Source organism: Acomys minous, assembly GCF_964271855.1.
Source record: "Acomys minous genome assembly, chromosome: 9".
In the NCBI taxonomy this organism is placed as follows: Eukaryota; Metazoa; Chordata; class Mammalia; order Rodentia; family Muridae; genus Acomys; species Acomys minous.
Window position 1 is genome coordinate 84,627,641 of NC_140490.1, and position 20,417 is coordinate 84,648,057.

The 20,417-nt window shown below is 45.5% G+C and overlaps 1 protein-coding gene and 1 pseudogene across 2 annotated transcripts in view; one reads left to right on the top strand and one right to left on the bottom strand.

The window, feature by feature from the left end:
* Positions 1-1,840: 1,840 nt before the first annotated feature.
* Positions 1,841-3,276, bottom strand: LOC311604500 (eukaryotic translation initiation factor 3 subunit E-like; annotated as a pseudogene). Its single transcript has one exon. The product of its transcript is annotated as a eukaryotic translation initiation factor 3 subunit E-like (transcript).
* Positions 3,277-12,789: 9,513 nt separating this feature from the next.
* The window catches only part of ADGRE1 (adhesion G protein-coupled receptor E1), a 90,059-nt gene continuing 82,431 nt past the window's right edge, over positions 12,790-20,417 (top strand). The window contains exons 1-2 of the mRNA XM_084796281.1: positions 12,790-12,847; positions 16,126-16,188. Coding sequence (XP_084652407.1) covers positions 12,817-12,847; positions 16,126-16,188 — 94 coding nt within the window. The 5' untranslated portion in view covers positions 12,790-12,816. The remainder of the gene's footprint in view (positions 12,848-16,125; positions 16,189-20,417) is intronic.

Consider the following 20,417-nt stretch of genomic DNA (forward strand, 5'->3'; position numbering starts at 1 on the left):
ATGGCGCCAAGACATTGTGAGGAAGAAGAAGCCACATGCCACCCTACCTATTAGAATGAAGCCATTAGTAAAGCGTGTCTGCCTGGCCAGCATGAAGATGCAGGGGCATCCCCAGGCACACAGAGCAGTCACGGGTGGTGATGTATGCTCGCCATCCCAGCCCTGGGAATGCAGAGAGACAGTGGTCCCTGGGACTCTCAGGAACTGTGGCTACTCCTTTAAGAACTGCATTAGATCAAACTGGATGAACTTCTGGCAAAGATGAAAGGGAGCTCTTTAGGCCCCACTCCTTCCTGAGCAGTTAGTGGCATGCGCTGGGTGCCGGAGAAGGAGAAACAACCATTTTTGAGGATGTGGCCACTGGTTGGGTGCCCATGCTTCTGTGTGTTCCCTGTACCCCACGCACACCTGGGTGGAACTAACTGGACTTTAGTGGTTTATAAATAAAGGACATGAAGTTGAGAGAGGGCATGTTTGGAGGGGAGAGCATAGGGCTGTTAGGAAGATGAAATGGGGTGGATATGGTCATATTTCATTATATGTGTAAAATTATCATGGATAAAGACACTTTGCTTTAAGAAGAGAAGTAGAGAAGAAAGTACAAGCACTTTGCAGTGGCTGTGGCTTGTCAGTGTCCCCATAGGCACTCGGTTGTGGTTTCCTCAGCACTGGTGCATGTTTGGGGAAATCCTCTTTGCAGCTATTTGCACCTCTGGGACCTTCCCCCTACTCAGCTTTGAATGATCAGGAATATCTTAAAGTGTTCTGGGGGAGCTAGGTATCATGGCCATGCCTCTAATCCCAGCACTTGTGGGGAGGAGATGGGGAGCAGAGGCAGGTGGATTTCTGTGAGTTCCAAGCCAGGCTGGTCTACATATGAGTCTACATGTGAGTTCCAGGACAGCCAGGGCTACAGAGTCACCATCAAAGAAAGTCATGAGAGAGGCAGAGAAAGCCACTGTGCCTCTAGCTAAGAAGAGCTGCCATCTTAAGTAAGGGGCTGGGAAGTCACAGTTAACCTAGTTTGAGCAGCCTTTGCATCAGCGTGGGTCTGTCTGCTTAGGAGAAACACAGAAGTGGGCTGGGCAAGGGCTCAGTGGGAGCAAACGCTTGTCACGAAGGTCTGATGCGCTGATTTGGTGGCTTGTGGCTTGTGCCTGTGATCCTAGCTTCCTCCACCTTCTCCAGGGTTCTCACTATGTACTCATTATGTAGACCAGGCTGTCCTTGAACTCACAGAGATCCGTCTGCCTCTGCCTCTCAAGTACTGGGATCCTGGCTTCTCCAGCATCCTTATAGGCAAGATGAGAGATGGAGACAGGAGAATCTGCTGGAAGCTCATGGGCCGGGTGGCCTGGAGTATGGAGCAGCAGAAACAAGACAGGTTTGCCTCAACCACATGGAAGGTGAGGACCCATACCTGAGGTTGTTTTCTGACCTCCATACTCAAAGGTAGCACGTGCGCGCATGCACACACGCACACACAATCATGAACACACAAAAACATGTACACACAACATAATTCCACACACCCCACACAAGCATGAACACATGTGCACATGCATGCACACAAGCATGCACACATACACACACTCAAATGAGTGCACATAAGTGCACACATAAACATGTGTACACAGGCACACATATATCACACACATATGGCCATATACTCACATATATGTCCCCATGTACACACATGCATGGATACACACACACACACACACACACACACACACACACACACCTGCACTTTAAATACAAAAGGAATCCTGGAACAGGAGAAATGTGGAAAGTCCTTTTTTTTTTTTAAATCACAGCCAATTTTATTCAAATTCTCTAAAATTTATAGCAAACATGCTAATTGCTTCTACAAATGTATGTCATCCTTTATACATAATGGTTACTATGCCTTTCATTGATTCCTTTTTCTTCTTTTCTTTATATTCCTTTAATAGAAGCCAGAATCTTGGGTCCCCCAGTTGGGAGCCTCTGCTCTACTGTTCTAATTGAGTTTCTTTTCAATATTCATGGTATCATTTGGCTTTTAAATGAAAGACTTTTCATCTTTTCAGTCACTTGCTGATAGGGTGAGACTGCATTGTTCCTCATTACCACGTGGCCTAGCTTAGAATCAACCTTGGCATGCAGCCTCACATTTCTAGTCAAAGTCACAACTCATCTTTCAGCTTCTTCTGGAGTCATATTCAGTTGATCTGCTAACATATCGATTAATGCTGATACACCGAAGGGTAAGACAAAAAGTCTCAAGTGTGAAGAGGTGGGCATTCTTGATGAAGCCCTCAAGATGTGCCACCAAGAAGAATTCATTCACGAGCGCTGATTCACGTTCCCTCAGCTTTTTTCTGAGTGCCACTGAAATCAAATCTAACATACAAGCACTCAACAGATTCTGAATTGGGTCTTTTTATGTGTAGGACTCCTGATGGATAACCTTCACTGGACCTTTCAGCACCTGCCAGCATTTCTGCACATCTTTGTTTGTTATGACAGCAGTGGCCAAAGAGTGGAGAGTATGTGGACACATTCTCAATGCAACATTGGGTTGCATTAAGGTTGGTAAAGGAAGAGATCGATAATATTATCATGGCCTTTTGGATGGTTGAAAAACAAAACAAAACAAAACAAAAAGAGACCAATTGATGAGCCATGTTTGCTGCTGCTGAGACTGGAGTGGAGAACTCACAGAATTATTGTCTACGGTCTTCCGTATTGTGTAAGGTCTTCCATGGCTGCATCCCACATATGCATTAAGATTTCAGAGGCCAGCTTTCCCCAGAGTGAACTTAAAACATTTCCGTTTGTTGCTGGAACCAAAACTCTAAAAGAAGTAAAGATGCTCTGCCGCTCCTGAGCAATTTCCACACTCATATTGGAATTTTGTGTATCTGTAGGGTGTATCTAAATAGTCTTGCCTAAACCCGTGCTTCTCTGACAGGTAGTCAACCATCTCTGGTCGATTGCATCTGCCTTGTAGTTTCTGGATCTTGAAACATCTTCACAATTGGTTCTGTTTCTGCCTGGAGCTGTTTCAGCTGAGTGACAATCGTGGTTCTTTTTTTCTCTCAAAGCATGAGGGATGTCATCAGAGTAAAGGTTTTCGTAGACATCCATTGCAAAGTCTAGGAAGACCCAATTCTCCTTGTAGTAATTCTTTTCATTATGTACCCTTTTCACAGAGAGAAACTGAAGGAGTGGAAACACCAGGTGCCAATCCAGAAAGTGTGTGATCTGAGTAGTCAGGTCGTACCTTGCCATCTTGCTGGGGGAAAGGGCTTGGAAAGTCCCTCTTTAGAATCATGGCATCTGTGTGAGCCTTGCTGCTTAGCTTGACTGACAGGATCTAAAATGTCCTAGGAGACATGACTCTGTGCTTGCCTGTGAGTGATGGCCTTGATTAGCCTGTGGGCATGCCTGTGTCTATATTAGGCTCACACCATTCTCTAGGCTGGATACCAGACTGGAGATTTTCTAGGTTTCCTCTTACACATTGGCTCCTCTAGAAGGACGTTATCTCAACCCAAGCCCGGGTCACACTTCTGACTATAGTCTGTGTTCCCCTGGATCTGGCTGTTTGTATTCTACAATGAGGAGAAGAAATGATTGCCCACGCTCAGGTGCCAAGAGTGTCAACATCGCTCATCCAGTGACCAGGGGCAATGCTCCCCACTGAGCACACACAGCGCATTAGCCCCAGGTGCCGTTTTCTAGGGACTGATTACCTTCTTATCCTATTGCTGAGAGACAACACTTTGACGAGGGGTGGAGAGATGACTCAGCAGGTAAAGGCACTTGCCACCAAGCCTCATAGCCCGAGTTTCATCCCTGGAACCTATATGATGGAAGCAGAGAACCTACTCCAGCAGTTTTCCTCTGACCTCCACAGTCATAAAACTGGCATGGTACTGGCATAGGAATAGGCTGGTTGATCAATGGAATAGAGCTGAAGACCCAGAACAAAAAAACCCTCACACCCCTATGGACACATGATTTTTGACAAAGAAACTGAATCCATGTAATGGGAAAAAAGATAGCATTTTCAACAAATGATGCTCGTCCAGCTGGATATTTACCTGTAGGAAAATGCAAATACATCCACATTCATCGCCCTGCACAAAATTAAAGTCCAAGTGGATTAAAGACCTCAGCATAAAACCAGACACACAAAATCTGTTAAAAGAAAAAGTGCGGGAGAACCTTGAACTCATTGCACAATCGACAAAGCAATTTAAACTGCTTCACAGTTTTAGGGTACAGCCCATCATGACAACAGGGAAGCAGCATCTGCCATCACCAAGAAGATAGCTTGCTTTCTCCTTTTTATTTAGTCCAAGTCCTCAGGTCAGTAAGTAGCATCACCTATATTTAGCATGTTTCTTGCCACTTTAATTAAACCTAATCAAGGTAACCACCCACAGGAACAGCCAAAGGCTACCCCCACCTAGGCCATCCCTCACAGGTGTGCATGGAGGCTTGTCTCCTAGGAGAGATTACAGATCCATGTCAAGCTGACAGTCATTACAAACCACCTTGCGCCCTTAGGGATAAAAACTGACAATTGCTCTCATTTTCTAGATAAGAAATTAACGCCCAGCTGAGTGTGGCAGAACTCAGGGGGCCAAAGCGGGGCCAGTCTCAACTAAGAGTGAGTTCCAGGCCGGCCTGGGTGACATTGTAAGATCCATTTTCAGAAGAGACAAGAGCTGTGGTTGTACTCATTGGTAGAGCACTTGCCAAGCATGCACAATGTTTTGTGTTTGACTCCTACGACCATGCCAGTTGTGGAGTGCTGTTCTCTGAGCATACCAACCATTTCCATCTTCATTAGAAGGAGCCATGGTGACTCCATGAAAGACCGTAGAGAAGGGGCCCACTGACATTCCCTCACAGAATATGGGTGAATATGATCAGAGTAACTAAAACACGGATGAAAATGTTATTATCAAGTCCATTCTTATTCATAGTTGACATATGTTAGCAAAACATTTAAATTTATATATTCTTGTCACAGAGGACCTTCAGGTATAGCATGAGTTTGTGCAACAAGGGACTGTCACTGCTGATGCTGTGGTGAAAGCACTCATAAGCCTGTTCCACCTGAGAGGATGCTAAGGGGAACTAAGGAGATGTGCTGAAGGGATGGAGGGTGGGTCTGACTCCAGATCATCAGCTCATCTCCTCAGGGCTCAGCGTCTCTCTCTTGTGCCCCAGCTGTATGTGGTCCTGAAGGTGCTAGAGCATACAGAGGTTAAATTTGTCACTATGGGGAAGCTGTCATCCGTTCAAGGGTGAGACGTTTTGTTGGTAAGGATGTTTTGGGGTTACCTACACCCCTACAAGTTACCCTCACCAATTCTCCTGTCACTAAGTTCAATGAACTCATTAGTTCACCAAGTTGGGCTTGAGTGGAATTGTCACTTTGGCCTGAGACTCCATGGTAAAGAAGAAATGCACAGATCAAAGCCACAGCACTGGTTGATGGAAGAGTCCAGAGGAAAAGAACATTCTCCCCAAACAACTGGAAGGACTGTGGGAAGCTAACCTTCATCAGGCTGCTCATTTGGGCTCCACAACACTTTGGATTTGCTCAGACCAAGGAATGTTCTACCTAGACTCAACAGCCTAGCATGGGAAGTCTCAGCCAGCAGCCAGGTTTGTGCTCAAGTGAATCCAAGACAGAGAGCCCTTACCCAGGAAAGGGTCTAAGTGGGAGAGCAAGATCTTCAAGAACTCTGGGAAAGGTGAATTCACCAAGATCTGGAGGACACGAGTAGTTGCTAGTTTTTATACTTTTTCTGGGTCAGTAAAAGTGTGCCACACCCAGACTGAAACTACTCAGATAGTAGATTAAAAATCTCCTCCAGGAACTGGTCCCCTGATTCGGCCTCCCTTTAGCAACGGGGTCTGACAGAGGCTTCATTTTCCTAGCCAAGCCATCTCAATTAGTAGGTAAAGTTTACAACTTTACTGTGCATATAGACCTCAGGGTTCCAGGCAAGTAGAAAGAATGAACAGGATTTTTAAAAACTCTAAGAAAACTTTCATTAGAGTCCAGCCAAGGGTAGATAGAGCTCCTTCCTTTGCTTTGCTTGGTGCCCGACACACCTCATATAGAGAGGGATTTATCACCTACCAAATTATGTTTGGAAGGCATCCCCAACTAGTTCGTAGCTCAGAAGCAAGCAGCTGGAAGAACTCTCTAACCATTCCTCTCTCAACTCACCACAAACACTCCAGTACTCCATAAACTATATTCATTGGACCATCTGAAAGACCCACCTCATCTGTGAGCCCATCACACAGTTTTTTTTCTTGATCAAGTCCAATGATACTGTCTGGGTCAAGCAGCTAACAAAAGGGGGCACTGGGACTAACCTGGAAAGGTCCCTACAAGGTGATTATTTCCACCCCTACGGTGATGAAGATGATGGGCATTACTCTGTGGATCCTCCATATTCAGGTCAAGAAAGCAGACACTACCAAATGGACTGTCTCTGGACTGTGGACTCATGGAAATTAAGGTCTCCTTGGGCCCTGGGCCCTTCAACTCCCTGCCCTACTCTCTTTTCCTGAGACTTTTGTTTGGTATGAGTACAGGGTTACAGTCCAACTTCCATTGCCCTCAGGTCTGGAGTGGACAATGAGAAAGACAGATAGATACCAGGAAGGTATTAGCTGGCGTGACTACAGAACAGCAACCCATAGTCTATCCTGATCTTTGCTCACTGATACCCACTTTAAGTATCTGTTTGTACTGAAAAAAAAAGAGAAGTTGTAGGAGTTTATCTTTTGAGAAAGAATTTAGAGGTTACAATTCTAATCATGCTCTGTGGGCTGGGCCCCCTGCTTACCAGAAACAAGGGAGTTTCCATTGCAAAATTTGGGGTTGTAAAACAGAGGCTTCTTAAAAACACATGGATGAATATACATAGAAAAAAAAACACCTCCTCTTAAAAATACACAATAGAAAAATAGAAAAATAATCCAAAGGCCATAAAATTAAAAATCTGGAAATTCCTTTTAAAATACATCCTGGTCTTTGGAAAATGGAAAACCTGGAGAATCAGACTCTGTGCTACAGGAAGAGACCTAGGGAATGAGTTAATCCTTCCCACCCAGAATTTCGCCAAGATTGTTGGCTATGCTTAGATACCTGGCCCCTTTCATATTACATAGGGACAGGAACTAAGCAGACTATCAGTCCATTGACAGATAAAACTCACCATGACTGGTGGCAGTCCTAATTCACATTAGGGGACCTGCAAGGGTCTGGAACTTGTGTAATACTCAAAGCTTTTAACCTAGACAATTCCTCTTATTCTGACGCTTTTCATTCTGCCTTATGGATTAATTCATCTGGACAACAGCAGTATCACTGGGCCCCTGAGGCTGCTTTGTGAGCATATACTAATGGCTTGAATAATGTGCCTCTTCTGATGCTTTCCGAAGCAAGTAGGCAGGTTGATCAGGACCTAGAGGCATTCTGAATTCAAACAGCAGAAATGGCCCTACAAAACTGGAGCAGCTTAGACTTGCTTCTCATGAGAAAAAGGAAACTATGAATGGCTTTGTGAGAAACTTGTTGTTGCTATGCCTATTAATCAGGAGTAATTAAAAAAAATCTTGCCGTGGTTGGGAGGAAAAAAAAGCTCAAAAAGAGATAGAAAGACAAAGACATTAATCAGATAATTGGTAACAGTCTCTGTTCTCTTGGTCCCCCATTAGCTAACTACTTTGTTATCAGCACCGACTGGGCCTTTAAGTCTTACTCTGATTGAATTGCTTGCAGGGCCCTGTAATCAGTGGCGATCACGTCAGATTAAAATATGTTTTTTAGAAGGTACTGACTGTGCATAGTGACAAGTCTCATTATGAGGTAGTTTGAGCACATTCATTCCCCTTGTTGCTAACATGTTTCCCTTGCTCGTTCCAGCGCCCCACTCATCTTTCCACCAACTCCCCCTTCTACGTCTGTGCCTTTTTTTTTTTTTTTTGGGTGACTCAGTGAATTTCTTTTCTTCTCTTCTCTTTTCTTTCTTTGTTTCTTTGTTCTTTCTTTCTTTCTGCTTTCAATTTTAATTAATTAATTAATTAATTTATTTACTCACTTTACATTCCAGTTGTAGCCCCTTTCCTCCTCTCTTCCCAGCTGCACCCCTTCCTCCCTCTTCCCCCACCCCTTCCCTATTCTTCAGAAAAGGGGATCCGCCCTACCTACCCACCCCAGAGCATCAAGTTGGATCAGGACTGAGCGCATCCTCTTCCCCCGTGGCCTGGCAAGGCAGTCCCACTAGGCGGAAATGATAAAAAAAAAAAAAGCAGGCAACAGAGTCCGTGTCAGAGACAGCCCCTACTCCCCTTACTAGAGAACCCACATGAAGCTTGAGATGCCCATTGGCTACATCTGTGTAGGGTGCCTAGGTCCGGTCTATGCATGGTTCTTGGTTGGTGCTGCAGTCTCCACAGGCACCTTTGGGTCTTGGTTACTTGGCTTTGTTAGTCTTCTTGTGGAGCTCCTGCCACCTCTAGATCCTTTTGTCCTTCCTTCCATTTTTTTTCATGAGTCCCTGCGCTTCACCCAATGTTTTGCTGTGAGTCTCAGCATCTATTTCGAACCTCTGCGCTGGGTGGAGCCTTTCAGAGGACAACTCTGCTAGGTTTCTGTCTGCAAGCATAGCAGAGTATCAGTAATAGTGTCAGGTGTTGGCTGTCTTCCATGGAGTGGGTCTTGGGTTGGGCCAGGCATTGGTTGGGCAATTCCCTTAATCTCTGCTCTATCTTTATCCCTGCACATCTTGTAGGCAGGGTCAATTTTGGGTTGAAGTTTTTGTGGGTGGGTTGCTGGTCTCTTCCCTCTTGTCTAGTTAGAGAGTGTCCTATTCAGTCTATATGACCCTGCTATTAGGAGTCTCAGCTAGGGTCCCCCCTCATGTCCTCCCAGAAGCCTATCGTGACTTAGGCCTACATCTTGCCACTGAGATGCTTCTGCTTACAATTTCTCTTTTCTTTGCAGGCCTTCTGTCCTCCTGCCTCCCCCCTGACTCTCCTCAGGTTTGATATCCATTCTTATTTCCCTCTGTGCTCCCTCTTCCCTCCTGTTACCCCTCTTAAACACTACCTCTGTCTATTCTATTTCCCCTTCTGAGTGAAATTTAAGCATCCTTCCTTGGGTCCTCCTTGTTACTTATTTTCTTTGTGACCCAGTGAATTTCATTGGGGTTGCTGGCATGCAAGTGGGTATGGGGTTATTTCTAGAATTTAACACTTCACCAATGGACACAACACTTATGAATATCTCTCTTTCCTCCATCAACCATTAATTGCCAATGTATCTTCAGGCAGTAAATGGGCTTTGCAAACCTCTTCCCACAGCTACCACTAACTGCCTTTAAATTCTCAGGAAAGGGTGGTGCCTTGGGAGCTCCTCCCCCAGCAGATGTTGATGGCCCAATCCAGCACAGGTCTTGCTCATGTGACCATAGCTTCTGTGAGTTTGTAAATGTCATGACACCATGCCTGCAATGCAGAACAGCACAGCACTCCAACCCATCCTAAAACTTTCACTTTCTTTTCTCCCTTCTTCCACACAATCTCTTTAGCCTTGGTGGGTGTGATGCTGATGTCCAGTTTAGGGATGAATGAGCATCTGAGAGTTGGTTATTCCCTTTGACCTGTTATGATCTCTGCATTGCTTAATGGGAAAATAAACTTCTCGAAATGTCAGAGTTTTGACACAAAGCAAAAAGAATAGAGTCTGCATTTCACAGAGCAAAAGGAAGTGTACAAAACCAAAACCAAAAAAACCCCCCAACCCCCCCAAACCCAAGCCAAACCAAACTAATCAATCAACCAACCAACCAACCAACCACCACCACCACCACCAAGAACAACAACAACAACACAAGACCAGTAAGTGACTGGCGTGTTCATCCCAAGAGCTAGACTCTGAACTTGTATTTCTATCTAATGCTGCCCTTGTTTGATTACATCCATAATTTTTTGCTTTTTTAAAAATTAATTATTCATTTTACATTCTTGCCATAGTTCCCATCCTTTCCTCCTGGTTCCCCCTCCCTCTCTTTCCCCCATCTCCTTCCCCTCCTTCCCAGAGAAGGGAGCTCCCCAACCCCAGCATATCAAATTACATCAGGACTGAGGGCATCATCCTCTTCCACTGTGACCCAGTCAGGCAGCCCGTCTCCCATGGGAAAGTGACAAAAAAGCAGGCAGTGGAGTTAGAGCCAGCCCCCCTTCCTTCACATGGGTACCCACATTATGACCCAGCTTTCCATTGGCTACATCTGTGCAAGGGGCCTAGGTCCAGTCCACGCATAGTCCCTGGCAGGAGCCCCAGTCTCCACAGTGCCCCCCATAGACCCTGGTTGGTTGGCACTGTCCGTCCTCCTATGGAGCTCCTGTCCCTTCTGAGTCCTACATCCTCCCCTGCCCAGATTTACTGCGCTCCACCTTATGTTTGGTTCTGCACGTGCTTCCATCAGCTGCTTCACACCCATGGTTCTTAACTGACCAGCACACACTATCCTGTCATCCCACAGGCACCGTTTTATTGTTGACAGGATTGTGTGGGTGTCATCAAGCTGGAACCCCCTAAGAGAAAACCCCACTGGATGACTGACAGCAGTGGGAATGCCAACACCCCTCAGGAGCACTCTGGGGTGTGTGTTCTCTGATGTTGTGTTGGCTAGTTTTAGGTCAACTTGACACAAGCTAAAGTCATCTGAAAGGAGAGAATCTCAGTTGAGAAAATGCCTCCGTAAGATCTAACTGTAGGCAAGTCTGTAGGGCATTTTCTTAATTAGTGATTGATGGGGGAGGGCCCAGCTCACCATGGGTGGTGCCATCTTAGGGGCTGTTGGTCCTGGGTTCCTGGGTTTTATAAGAAAGCTGGCTGAGCAAACCATGAGGAGCAAACCAGTAAGCAGCACCCTCCATGGCCTCTGCATCAGCTCCTGCCTCTCGGTTCCTGTCCTGTTTGGTTTCCTGGCTACCTTTGATGACGAACAGTGGTTTGGAAGTATCAGCCAAGTAAGCCCTTTACTCCCCCAGTTGCTTTGGTCATGGTGTTTCCTTACAGCAATAGAAACCCTGAGTAAGACAGATGCTTCCGTAGGTTCCACATACCAGACACTAATTTGATGACCTTCATTTTTGGCTCTTCTCTCACTTCTCTGCTCCCTAACAGGTCTATCCTGGGGTAGATGATCCCCCCCCCAATCTGACAAGCTACTTTGATCTGCACCTCTGTGTCAGAGCAGGGTATGGGGCACGTGAACCATGAGACCAGTAGAACCGGCATAGAGTAAGAGTGGGGTTAACTCCAAAAACATCTCATCTTGAGACTGAAGGAGTAAGGATTGCTCCCTGTCAGTTCTGGGTATGTGTGTCTTGATGCATGTCATCTCTCAACCTCACCTATGCCACCCTCGAGGTAGTAACCTAGTCTGGTGGCCAGGCTTCAGGTTTCCCCATAAGGACTTGTCGATCTAGCACCCAAATCCCTCTCGATGTAAATTAAACATTCCCAGCACCTAAGCCCCTGAAAACCTCTACCCATTCCTTCAAGGTTTATCTAACCCTTATTTCCCCCAGTGAAGCAGTATGGGGGAAGATCTCTGTCACTGAAAAAGGGCTGCACTGGAGAAGGCTTGCTCCCTCCAGGCATTCACTGCCAGACGTGGATCCCACTAACCTGCCTGGCTCAGCTTCATTCTTGCAGGTCCAGCACCTGCATGCTTCTGTACTTGGGTGCTTCAAGGGGAAGAAGCAAGTCCTGGGCTCTGATACATTAAGAACCCCCAACTAATACCTGACGACTTGACTTCTGCATTTCTGAGGGTGTGTTTGAACGTGTGTTAAGGTCTGGGGATGGATTGAAATGGTTTCTATGGGGGTAATCAAAGTGTGGTGTGTGGTGTGGTGTGGTGAGTTTGTGTGTGTGTGTGTGATGTGGTATGTGGTGTGTGTGTGTGTATTCTACAAGGTTTTCATGAGGACAGAAGTGTGGTGTGTGGTGTGGTGTGGTGAGTTTGTGTGTGTGTGTGTGATGTGGTATGTGGTGTGTGTGTGTGTGTGTGCATTCTACAAGGTTTTCATGAGGACAGAAGTGTGGTGTGTGGTGTGGTGTGGTGAGTTTGTGTGTGTGTGTGTGTGATGTGGTATGTGGTGTGTGTGTGTGTGCATTCTACAAGGTTTTCATGAGGACAGAAGTGTGGTGTGTGGTGTGGTGTGGTGAGTTTGTGTGTGTGTGTATGATGTGGTATGTGGTGTGTGTATATTCTACAAGGTTGACATGAAGGCAGAATTAAGGTTTTTTTTTTTTGATCACAGTGCCAGATGCAGCATGATTGTGGAAAAGCCTTTGAGATCTTGAAGGTTTGGATTTGCTTCACTGTGTGAAGCACATGCAATCTCACTTGTTTGAGAGAAATGGATGAGAGGTGGGGATAAGTGATGATATTGGAAAAAAAGAAAAAAGAGAGGGGGAAAGGAGGAAAAGGTGAGAGAGATTGAGCGAGGGAGGGAGATGGTGGAAGGGGGGGGGGATGAGAGCAAGCATCAGGGCATGAAGGAGGAGAGGGAGAAATGTGTGCACCAGCCAGATTTAAGGGAGAAATTAGGGGATTGCCAGGCTGACCACCTCTGAAGGTGACAACTCAGCAGAAAGCTGCCTGGGCTCTGTCTGACTGCGTTGAGCAACCCTGGCCCCGCCCCTTCCTTTCTCCACAAAGCAAGCATTTAAAGGGAAGAGTCTCGTCATTGAATGACTGCCACAGTACAATGTGGAGCTCCTGGCTGCTCCTCTTCTTGGGTGAGTGTGAGGTTGAATGGGACAAGGAAGGGATGGCTGAGGTGTGGGCTGGAAACGGATTGCAGGGAGAAGAGACAGCCTTGGAGGGGTCTAGCTCGTAGGCTACTGTCCCAGGTCTGTTGCACACAGCCAACCTCTACCTCAGGGAGACCTTTGACAAAATTTCTCTGCTCAGGGAAGCCCATCCACAGGGTAGCTCTTCCTGGAGCTGTTCATTTGGTGCATATGTTTTATGAGCCACCTCAGTTCCAGGTATAACGCAGCACTGAGTAAACACATGGGGCTCCTGTGTGTGTGTATCTAGGTCCCCCAGGATGATGTAAGGGGAACAGAAGCCCACACAGCAATGGCAGCCATCCCCTTACTATTGCACAGCACTTCATCTTCACAAAGTCACTATCACCCTCATCTCAGAGAGCAGAACACGGAAGCAGGAAGACCTGAGTTTGATCGCAGAGTCCATTTCAAAAGCCATGCCTACTTCTGGCTTTGGGGAGTAGAGAAAGAGGATCCTTAGCTCTTGATAGCCAGCCAGCCTAGCCTACTTGGTGGGCTCCAGGCTCATGAGAGACTGTCTCTAAACAATTAAGGTGGATGGCAGCTGAGGAAAGATGTCTGAGGTCATCTTTATGGTCCATACATGCTTGTACACACATGTGCATGTCACCTGCACTACACACATGCTGCACATGATGCAATGTATGTACAATACCCATTCAATGTACATGCAATGCACATACAACTCAATGCAACAAACACACACACATACAGTGCACACACAACACACATGCAATGCACACACAAATGCACATGTACAGTTATGAATACAAAAAGAAATACAGTGAATAAGACTTAGTTAATGAGGGGTGTAAAAGCAGCATTGGTATTGTTCAAGATGGGTAAAATAATTTCTGGTGAGTGTGAATTCTATGAGAAAGTCTGAGCTGCGGATGGATTGTGCTGTAGGGAGTCAGGAATGACAGTCCTGTGCTAGGACCAGACTGGGGCTGCAGGTTTTCTTCTTGGTTCCTGTTGCTTTCTTGGGGGGTGCCAGTGTGTCTCACTGCATGATCTTTCACTTTGCTGGTTATCTTGCATGTTTGTAAGATTTTTTACAAAATTAATCTAATTTAAAGATTAGAGATACAGATTTTCTGTTTTAGTGATGAAGTGCACACACACACACATAACCCTAGAGGTCAGAGGGCAGCCTCAGGGGTTGGTCCATACTTGTTACATTGCTGAGAAAGTGCCTCTCGTGTTCTCTAGGCTGGCTGACTTTGGGGCTTCTAGGAATTGCATGGTCTTTGCCTCACATCTTGCTGGGGTTATAGATGCACTACGGTTAATTTATGGGTTTTCTGGAGATCTGAAGCTGGCTCCTCATGCTTGCATTGTCAGTGTTCTTTCTACCCACTGCTTGGATGGGTGTCTGTCTAGTTTAATGTCTCTCTAACAGCTCTCTATATTTATTATCTGCCTATGTATGTATGTATGTATGTATGTATGCACATATGTATGCAGGTATGCATATTATATATGTATGGGTGTATGTATGTATCTAATCTGTCTATCAAATATCAATTACCTACCTATTTATCATCTGCCTATCACTCTATCTTTCATCTCTCTATATATATCATATATCTATCCACCTACCATCTGACATATGTCAGTTGTCAGGGTGCATTCATAGAATTCATGGAGCTGTGGGTTTCCTCCCCAACACTGCTACACAGTGAATTTGAGACCAGCCTGGGTTATATGAGAACCTATCTCAAAAAAATCTATGATGACGGTTATTCTCCTAATGATGATAGTGCTGAAGCAGGAGGATGATCACAGTAACTACACAGGTGGTGATGACAATGGTCACTGCACAGATGGTGATGACAATGGTGACTACACAGGTGGTGATGACTGTGGTGACTGCACAAGTGGTGATGATGGTGGTGACTGCACAGGTGGTGATGACGGTGGTGACTGCACAGGTGGTGACAACAGTGGTGACTGCACAAGTGGTGATGATGGTGGTGACTGCACAGGTGGTGATGATGGTGGTGACTGCATAGGTGGTGATGATGGTGGTGACTGCACAGGTGGTGATGACTGTGGTGACTGCACAGGTGGTGATGACAGTGGTGACTACACAGGTGGTGATGATGGTGGTGACTGCACAGGTGGTGATGATGGTGGTGACTGCATAGGTGGTGATGATGGTGGTGACTGCATAGGTGGTGATGATGGTGGTGACTGCACAGGTGGTGATGACAGTGGTGACTACACAGGTGGTGATGATGGTGGTGACTGCACAGGTGGTGATGACTGTGGAGACTACACAGGTGGTGATGATGGTAGTGACTGCATAGGTGGTGATGATGGTGGTGACTGCACAGGTGGTGATGACAGTGGTGACTGCACAGGTGGTGATGACAGTGGTGATTACACAGATGGCAAAGATGGTGACGACTACATAGGTGATGATGATGGTAGTGACTACAAACATATCAATTATTGTCATGACTACACAGATATCAATGATGGTGGTGACCACACATATACTGATGATGATGGTGGTAAATACACAAACTATGAATCAACTTAAAGGAAGAAGGATCTGTTTTGCCTCACAGTTTGAGATGGTATGGTCAGCTACGTTGGGGAAGTCTCGGAAGAGTTCATGGTTGGATTGTGGGGCTGAAACTGCTTTTTTTCCCCACACAAAGAAATGACAAATCTTTAAGGGAGAAACCACAGGAGATAAAAGCAAAATAAGACCCTCACAGAAAAAGAAACATGAAAATAGTGACAGGGTTAGTTGGTAAGGAGAAGGTCAAGAGGTGTGGAAGAGGGGGTATAAAAGCAGACCATGGCAGGAGGCATGGGCACAGTACAGAGCATACAAATCAGAAATTCACAAATATAAGAACCACAACCACTACCCTTGGAGAGGTGGCCTCAGCAGTTAAGGACAAGGGATGTTCTTGCAGATCCGGGTTCCCAGCACCCACACAGCAGGGGCTCACAATTGCCTGTAACTCTAGATCCGGGGGATCTTTCTAGTTTTTGTCGACACTGCACCCTTTTAAAAACAAAACCCCCAAGAAAACAAAACCCATCAAAATCTGGAGCACATTATGGAGATTATGGCTTCCATAGCAGGGTTTCCATGCAGCTTGGTCAAACTGGTTTCCATCAGGCAAAGCTAAGGTTGATTTTGCTGGCTGAGCACAGACGACTTTTCAACAGCTCATGCCTTTCCCTCCCTTTCTTCACAGGCTTCAGTGGTGTACACAGATGGGGGATGGTCACACTCCTCACACTGGTACAAAGTCTTAACGGTAAGTTAGCTAAAGCGACAAATGACTTGTCTGGACAAAATTTTTTTTTCTTTTGAGAGCTCCTGTGTCCCAGCAGATGTGCCTTATCCTTTGTGGGACTGAGTCACAGGCTGAAGCAACAGAATGGGTGTGCATCTTCCGTTCCAGGACATTTCCTTTGTCGCTGAAATTACTGTGCAACCTCAGGCAAGATATGTAGCCTCTCTGGTCTTCAGTTCCCTCAGGAGAGGGCTTTAGAGACAGGGAAGCTGTGAAGCCTCTCTTCTGGTAAAAGTCTCGCCCTAGGCATATTCTGAAGTCTTAACATACATTCTCTCTTCTAGTTCTCCAGTCCCTGTTTCTGAGATCATGGTAGGGACACTAGGAAATCCTTTTCTGCTCTGTATTCCTGGAACACTGTTACCAGACCTGGTCATTGGCTCTGAGCTTGCTTTCAGTCCTGTGTAATCCAGCTCTGACTATAATAAATATCTGAGTCAATCAGTTTACAAAGAGACAAGATTTTATTTTGGCTTATGTTGATAGGGATCTCCGCCTGTGTGGTTGGTTAGCCTCCAAGGTGGTGATCTTGGACTGGATAAAACAGGGGGGAAGCCAATCATTTACCTCTCTTACTTCACAGTGTAGATGCAGTGGGACCTCTTGCTCTTGTGGTCACGTTTTCCTTGGAAATCAACCAAACACTCCCCTCCTGAAGTGGCTTCTGTGATGCATTTTGTCACAGAATCAAGAAAAGTAACTAATAATGTCAGGGATATGAAATTTAGCTAAAATGTGATATTTGTATTGGCTCTTTGAGAAGGTCATACAAGGACGCTGTGTGTTGTGATTTTATTCACCTCTCATTTCCCTCTATTTCCTCCTGGAACCACCCTCACTACGTCTCCTAGGTCTATGCCTGCTTTCAGAAATTATTTTATTATTTAAATATTTAATATTAGCAGCCGAGTTCCCTCCTCTCCAGTGCTCCCTTTGTCTTCCTCATCATTTCTTCCCAACTTCATGTTCTCTCTCTTTATTTTTCTTTAAAATAACCAAAAAAATATAATTACATACCTTTGCCCTTCTCTTTCCTCCCTTCAATCTCTCTCATGTTCCCACCCCTGCCACTCTTTTTCTTTAATTTTTCTTGTGTTATTGTTACACACACACACACACACACACACACACACACACACACACACACACACACACACACATGACCTGTTCAGTGCAGATAGTACTACTTGTATGTATGTATATAGCTTCAGGGCTGACCACTGGCATGGAATAACTCACTGGGGGCTTTCCCATAGGAAGAATGGTTCTCCCTCTCTCTACATTCCTTGGTTGTCTGTGCTTCTTTATCTAGGGGTGGGGGGTCTGTAAGGGTTCCCCTTCCACATTAGCATGTCTGCTGGTGTCATCCATTTCGGGGTCATGTTTAGGAGGCTGTGTTGTTGAGGTATCACGGGTGGAGCGTCTCTGTCACTTCTTGGAGATAAGATCTGTCAGCAGACTTCCCGGTCCTCTGGCTCTTGCAGTCTTCTGACCCTGTCTTCTGTGGTGTTTCCTCAGCCTTAGGTGCAGGAGTTGTGACGCAGATGTTTCCTTAGGGGCTGGGCTTCCCATGACCAGTTAGCTATTTCTGTGTTTTGACCAGCTGTGCCGTGGTTTTCTGTTATGGTGGGAAGCACACTGATCTGTGGGTATATGGATAGAGTTTTAGGATGGAGTTAGGAGTTGTGCTTCTTTAGCCAAGCAGCAGGAACAGGCTGTCCTTTAAGGTTCATGACTTCGTAGCCCAGGGTAGTTGGCTGGGTTTCCAATACCAGGCATTATTTCCTTTCTGTTTAGTGGGCCTTAAGTCCAATTAGGCAACTGTTGGTTACCTCTGAGCTGTGAGTGCCATTAATGGGCCTTTAGGGACGTCTTGTCATTGGTCATCATTGTCGGCTCCAGTGGGACTTTATTTTATATATGTATATATCTCTATCTCTCTGTCTATCATCTATCTACACACAATAAATATACACACGTATATGTATTACATATAGCACACATATGTATGTATATAATTTTAGGTACATATAAAATAATGACTCTTTATGGATTTCCTAAAAATCCTTAGTTGCTTATCCCTCCTCCCTCTCCATTTTTTCCATCTCCTCTTTATATCACCTGTATCCTTCTATTCCCCACTTTAGGGTGCCCTCCCACTGTGGCCCATTTTTACTTTCCTAGTTTCTGCAGTTACTCCAGGATCTGTACTCACACCTGAGGATGTGGAGCTAGAACCTCAGATAAGAGAGAACAGATCTGTACATTCTGTACATACACGGATGTGGGATCATTGCTCTGGGAGGGAGAGCCAGGATCTTAAAAATTGCTTTGTGTGTGTGTGTGTGTGTGTGTGTGTGTGTGTGTGTGTGTGTGTGTAATACCAGCACTTGGGGAGGCAGAGGCAGGTGGATCTCTGTGAGTTCAAGGCCAGCCTGGTCTACAAAGTGAATCCAGGACAGCCAAGGCTACACAGAGAAACCCTGTCTCGAGGAAAAAAAAAAGAGAGGCATCACTTGTTTCCTGTAGGACTTTAAAAAGGAGATCTGTTGAAGGTGGGGGTTTTGAAAAGGCCTGGCTAAAGTAGTTGGGACAAGAGGCCATCCTAATAGCATGTTCAAAGGTCCTGGGGCTGCAGAGGCTTTGGCTCTTAGGACTGGGCAAGCTGTGAGCTGGGGAGGTCAGGAAGTGCCCAGCAGTCCAGGACAAGGTTTTTATTCTGGTTTTGGAAAGACTTGAAGTTTGAGAGATTTAAGACAGAAGGTCCCGGAAGTGTGCAAAGAGGCTATTGCAGAGAAAGAGGAAGCTGGAGAGAGATATGATCTGAGACACTGCGCATGGGTGGGAAACACTGCGTAGACTACAGGGTAGAGGCTGGGTTTCAGGACCAGTGTAGCAAGAACACAAGAGAGAAAAGTAAGAGCAGTGTGGTCTGTCTTTGAGGTTTAGGGCACCTTTAAGGGGTTCCTGTTTTCCCATATGATGTCTGCATTATTATTGCTTTTTTATGCTTTTTATTAGCACATAGAATATACAGAATAATGGGTTTTGCTATTACATATTTTTACATGTATATAGTGTATTTTTATCCCATCCACCCCACTGCCTTATCTTGTGCCTTCACTCCCCACTTCTGTTGATGTCTCTCTTCCCAATTAAAATATCAGTACTGTTCCTGTACAAATGACATAAACACCGAGAAAGAAATCAGGGAACAAACCCCACTCATAATAGCTCCAAGTCAAACCAAACCCAACCCAACCCAACCCAACCCAACCCAACCCAACCCAACCCAAACAGAACATGAAAAGACACATACACAGATGCACTCACGCATACATGCCCCCACCAAGCAGATGCACATAAGCATACATAGACACATAGATACACATACAGACAAGTATGGACACATACACACATAAATATACATATTCACACACAAGTACACTTGAACAATACAAATTCACAAGTATACAGACACACACATGTACACACATGCACAAACACATGGACACAAACACAGACACATAACACACAAACATAGACCCTGGAGAGTCAAAAGCAATTCTGACTAGAAAGGACAGAGCTGGCAGTGCCAACTCCCTGATGTCATATTATGTCACAGAGCTGAAGTTAGAAAGAGAACGTGATGCTGGCACAAGAGCTGTTTCACACCAATACCTGCATCCATCCCATCCATCACTCATGTCATTTTAAAGCTTACCCAGAATCCCATGCTCTTCCTGTTCCCACACGGATTATACTGAACTTGTCGCTCATGGGTACAGGGCAATTGCTCCACCCTAACACATCTTGTTTTTTAATCTCTGGAGTTTATGGTTCCAGAAACTGCAGAAGAGTTGCTAAAATTGTGACCATGCTTCTGCTACGGAAACACCCGCCATGGCTCCCACTGTTTAGCTCATGAGTGCTTTTCCTATTGTTGTGACCACACACCCAACAAGAAGCAACCTGAGGTAGGAAGGATTGATTTTGGATTCTGGCTTGAAAGGATATAGTCTGCTAATGCAGGGAAAGGCATGGTGGCTGGGATGTGTGGTTACATCGAACCTGTGGTAAGGAAGCAGAATGAGATGGTGTCCCTTTGCTCTGTCTAGGTCTCAAGTCAATGGGGGTGCTGACCCACTTCAGGGAGATATTTCTCCCTGGAAGTATATCACATACTCATG